The sequence below is a fragment of the Phodopus roborovskii genome, unplaced genomic scaffold (genome assembly GCF_943737965.1).
Source record: "Phodopus roborovskii unplaced genomic scaffold, PHOROB, whole genome shotgun sequence".
NCBI classification, from domain to species: Eukaryota; Metazoa; Chordata; class Mammalia; order Rodentia; family Cricetidae; genus Phodopus; species Phodopus roborovskii.
The window spans coordinates 16,795,661-16,801,102 of NW_026126433.1; the positions used below are offsets into that span (position 1 = coordinate 16,795,661).

At 42.4% G+C, this 5,442-nt stretch overlaps 1 protein-coding gene across 1 annotated transcript; it reads right to left on the reverse strand.

Moving 5' to 3' along the window:
• Positions 1-357: 357 nt before the first annotated feature.
• On the reverse strand, positions 358-1,916 carry LOC127223375 (elongation factor 1-alpha 1-like). Its single transcript, XM_051185919.1, is given in 2 exon segments — positions 358-684; positions 687-1,916. Coding segments are annotated over 2 exon segments (1,356 nt in total). The 5' UTR covers positions 1,855-1,916; the 3' UTR covers positions 358-496.
• Positions 1,917-5,442: the final 3,526 nt, after the last annotated feature.

The window sequence follows — 5,442 nt, forward strand, 5'->3', positions numbered from 1 at the left end:
ACCACTCCCTCCCACCTGCTCATTTCTGATGGAAACAAACCTCACTTTTCTGAGAGATTTCAACTAACACAGTATTAATTCTCTGGGAAAATTCAAGTCCAAAAAACTATGACTATTTCTCAAATTAACTTGAAACTGAGTTCCGGAGCAGGATTAATGATCTACATTAAGTACATTTTACAAGATACAGATTTTCTGGAATCTTTTTTTTTTTTTTTCTCATTAAACTTGTATTTTAATGGGTCTCAAAATTCTGTGACAGATTTTTGGTCAAGTTGTTTCCATTAAAAAGTACTGATTTTGAAAACTAATAACTTATACTGCCACACACAAAAAATGGTTCACAAAACATTCTCCTTTCCTCCTGAAGGTTTTCCGATGCATTGTTATCATTAACCAGTCTTTCACTATTAAACTTAAATGGCCAATTGAGTCAAACAGTTCTGAGACCGTTCTTCCACCACTGATTAAGACTGGGGTGGCAGGCGTTAGGGATTCATTTAGCCTTCTGAGCTTTCTGGGCAGACTTGGTGACTTTCCCACCTCCAGCAGCCTTCTTGTCCACAGCTTTGATGACACCCACAGCAACTGTCTGCCTCATGTCACGAACAGTGAAATGGCCCAGTGGAGGATACTCAGAGAAGCTTTCAACACACATGGGCTTGCCAGGAACCATATCAAGAATTTAGGGCCATCTTCCAGCTTCTTACCAGAACGACGATCAATCTTTTCTTTAAGCTCAGCAAACTTGCATGCTATGTGAGCTGTGTGACAATCCAGTACAGGAGCATAGCCAGCACTAATTTGGCCTGGATGGTTCAGGATAATCACCTGAGCTGTGAAGCCAATAGCTTCCATTGGGGGGTTGTTTTTGCTGTCACCAGCAACATTTCCACGTCTGACATCTTTGACAGACATGTTCTTTATGTTGAAGACCACGTTGTCTCCAGGAAGAGCTTCACTCAAAGCTTCATGGTGCATTTCAACAGATTTTACTTCTGTTGTGACATTGACTGGAGCAAAGGTAACCACCATTCCAGGTTTTAAAACACCAATCTCCACTCGGCCCACGGGGACAGTCCCAATACCGTCAATTTTATACACGTCCTGGAGGGGCAGTCGCAGTGGCTTGTCAGTGGGACGGGTTGGTGGCAGGATACAATCCAAAGCCTCCAGCAGAGTGGTGCCACTGGCACTGCCATCTTTGCCGGTGACTTTCCAACCCTTGAACCAAGGCCTATTATCCCTAGGCTCCAGCATGTTGTCACCATTCCAACCAGAAATTGGCACAAATGCTACTGTGTCAGGGTTGTAGCCAATTTTCTTAATGTAGGTGCTGACTTCCATCACGATTTCCTTGTATCTCTTCTGGCTGTAGGGTGGCTCGGTGCAATCCATTTTGTTAACACCAACAATTAGCTGTTTCACACCCAGTGTGTAAGCCAGAAGGGCATGCTCACGGGTCTGCTCGTTCTTGGAGATACCAGCCTCAAATTCACCAACACCACCAGCAACAATCAGGACAGCACAGTCAGCCTGAGATGTGCCTGTAATCATGTTTTTGATAAAGTCTCTGTGTCCTGGGGCATCGATGATCGTCACATAGTATTTTCTGGTCTCAAATTTCCACAGGGATATGTCAATAGTGATACCACACTCACGCTCAGCTTTCAGTTTGTCCAAGACCCAGGCATACTTGAAGGAGGCTTTTCCCATCTTGGCAGCCTCCTTTTCAAACTTTTCGATGGTTCGTTTGTCGATTCCACCACATTTGTAAATCAGGTGGCCGGTTGTGGTGGATTTGCCTGAATCTACGTGTCCAATGACAATGATATGAGTCTTTTCCTTTCCCATGTTGGATTCGAATTAGCAGTGGTTTTCACAACACCTGCGTTCTGACGGCAAACCCGTTGTGAAAAAGCGATTTTCTGGAATCTTTAACAAGCACATGGAACAATCCTTGTGCATCCCCATTTTCGTCAGTCTCTAGATTTTGGCTGTTACCTACTTCTAGCCTTTGTACAAAGGACTTACAGATGATAAATGATTCCAAATCTGTGGCACTGTGAGGTAAATCTCCTAAAGGTTACAACTGAAAAACTGAGCAAACACCTAAGTGAATGTCTGGGGAAAATACAGATCATGTTTCTCCTTTGGCATCACAGACCTATGCTTGAATTGCTCTGACATTCCCAAGCTACTCTTCCAATCCTCGTGCAAGAACTACCTCTCTTCCCATGACTTAGCACAGCACCAAATATATAGAAGCCTTGTACACATCTTTCAAATAAACAATGCAAGACAGACAAGGGAAAACAACATTCACAGGAAGGTATGCATGGCATAAATAAGAATATTTTCAGTGCAAACACTAGTGGAGTAGAAAGAGGGATGCCACACACAATATAACATACACATATATCTTATAAGATGATATATAAAATTTGGAAATCAAACTGTAGAAGAGAACCATAATTCATATATATATATATACATATATATATATGAAAATATACATAAATATATTTATGTGTGTATGTCAACTTAGTATGTGAACCCAGAATATTTTTTTTGTATTTAAAAGTTCACTCTGAGAAAAGCTCAGTGCTATACTGGGATCCTGAACACCCAATGTAGTCACTGGCCATGTAGTAAAGACCTTCCCTTAGTTTAAGCCCACATCTGAGCAGTCTTCTCTGGTGAATGCCTCACATCAAATATATCATTACTTCCTAGTTTTCCTCAAACTACCATCTCCAAAGGGCCTCTACCTCATATCATGCTCTGAGCAACACCATCCAACTCTGCTCTTTATCCTGGGTCATTTACTTTCTCTTCTTGGCCTCCTCCACTACTTCACAGCTACTTTGGTTGCTCTGTTCTTACTACCTGTTGTCTCCCCACTCTCTATGCTTCTCTGCATTTTACATTCAGGACAATGTATCCCCTGATTATATCTCCCTGTCTCTCCACATTTCAACCACCACCACCTCCACACACACAGTTAGTCAAGGAGATATCAGAAAAAGCCCTTGAATGTATAAACTCCAGCAGCTGCCTTTCCTAATTAGCTTAAGGCACCCTACCAGCCTTCTAGTGCCTTCTTTAATTGTCTTTACTCTCCCTTGATACTGTTTCTACTGCCAATTCATTTTATGAGTTTCTTTTACTTCTAGGCTATTCCATTCCATTTCTTTTCTACTTACAAATGTTCATATATTCAAGTCTACTCTGCACATTAGGCCCATTCTCACTGGGGAAAAATAAGTTATTCCTAAGTATTCTTACTTTCTTGATGAATGGTCAATGAGATTGCTGCCTTGATTTCATTTGAGGAAGTTGTGCTAGATAGTGAGCTACACTTTCTAGTCTAGGCTGGCCTGAAACTCATGATGCAGTCCAGGCTGGCCTCCAGCTTGCCTCACTCAGCAATCTGAATGCTAAGATTACAAACTTGAGTTACCATGCAAAAAAATTATTTTTTTTGATTGCTTGTTGCTAGTGTTTAAAATACAAAAGATTTTTTATATTGATTACATATTAAGATACTTTGTACAACTCTTTATAAGTTCTGATAATTTGATTGATACCTCGGAGTTTTCTAAACACAAACGCATGCCATCTACAAACAGAAAAGAGTTGAGTTCCTTTTTTGTCTATAGACAATAAAAATTCCTTTCTTTTGCCTGAATACAAGTTTGGGTACAAGTTGAGAGACCAAGGGTCCTTATCTTGTTCATAAGTTTAGGCATAAAATCAATAGTCATTCAACAGTGTGATATTAGTGATTTTCAATACTTTCATAGCAATAATTTTAACGGATGAAACTTAACGAGCATATAAAATAAATGAAAATCCACCTTTTTATTTTGTGCTATCCTGGAATTAATCCATACCATCTATGACCCACAGTGGCATTGCCAAATTTTGACTTAGTACCTTAAAAGACAAGTGCCCTAATTCTGACTTAAAAGTTTTCTCAACCTAGGAAGAAGGGAGTGGGTGGAGGAAAGAAAGAAACAAGAAAGCAAAAGAAAAGTTTATCTGTATCGTAAATAATATTGTTTGAACCCACCCATTTCCCTCCCTCTTCAAGACCCTCTCTTATTGGATGCTGGGTTCCAAGCCAGGTGAGCCTGCATCTGCTGGGTAACACTAGGGGACACTGGCATCTTCATTTCCTTTGTCAGAATCTACCCAGGGAGGGGCCGGGAGGACCTTTACTAGGGGTGAGCTAAGAGGCAATCCCAGCCTCTGAATCCAGGGAGCGGCAACGCCCCTTTGCTATATAAATTTGAGCTGTCTCCGCTTGGATTCCAGCTGCAGGCAGCCTGGATCGCAAGCAGTAGTGAGTGAGTGACACAGCTCACAGTTCCACCTCACCAGCCAGCCCTGAAGGTAGATGAGAAGCAGCTACAAGGAGGTGTGAGAGAATCCAGGAGCTGAACACTCTGCTGGTAAGTGCCAGCAGATGTCCTGCCACTTTGGGAAGATCCCAGGTGGCAGCGGCAGGAGGCTGCTTGATTGCAAGGGTCCTGGGAACTGAGGGGCTCCAGCACATTGTCTGTCAGTGCCCTCCTGAGAACTAGTCACTTTCCCCAGAGCAGATGAGGGACTTCAGGGGTGGTGTGGGTTTCTTTGCAGCTTGCTACAGTTTTTAATGTTCAAAAAACAAGCCAGCAAAATTTTCTCCTCCCCCCAAGTGAGTCTAAACTGTAACCTGAAGTTTGTGTGGCTTGCCATTTGAAAATTGTGCTGCTTTTAGATAAAGTTAAGGGGAGCTCCATCCTCCTCCCCGGCTTTCCAGACATGCTTCTCTTCCTTGGCTCTCTGCAAACACTACCAGTGAACCCGTGGCATCAGACTCTGGAAGTACCTGGAACAAAATGGGCACTCTGAAGTATTTCCGGAAGCCCTTTGTTTCATTGATATAACAGAGGTGGAGAGGCACAGACAATAACTCCAACTGCTACAGCCTTGACCTTTGCACATCTGCAACTGAGGTGGGATTTTTAGCCAAAGTCCATTTTTGGGCCCTCTGCTCCTTTTCATCTAGCATCCCATTTTGTCAGTTCTCTGTCTCAATAGCCAGCCAGCTATAGTCTCCAGACTCCAGCCAGCCTTCCCCAAGGGCTTTCTTGTCTACTGGCTCCTGAATATTGGCTTCTTGAATATTGGCTCCTGAATAATTTTCTATCTCATCATTGAATGTCAATATCCCACAATCCACACATCCCTCCTGTCCCCTACAATCATATGCAGGAAGTTGATCATGTTTAGTTTAATTCCAAGAAGGGAAAGTAACAGCAAGGGAAAGAAAAATCTCCCCTCTCCCATATTATAAGCCTTGAGCCACCTGTGACACCTTTAGAAGATGCTTCAGCCCCCAACTTATTCACCTAGTAGTTGCCTCTTGGGGAAGATCCTGGGTAAATGTGTTTG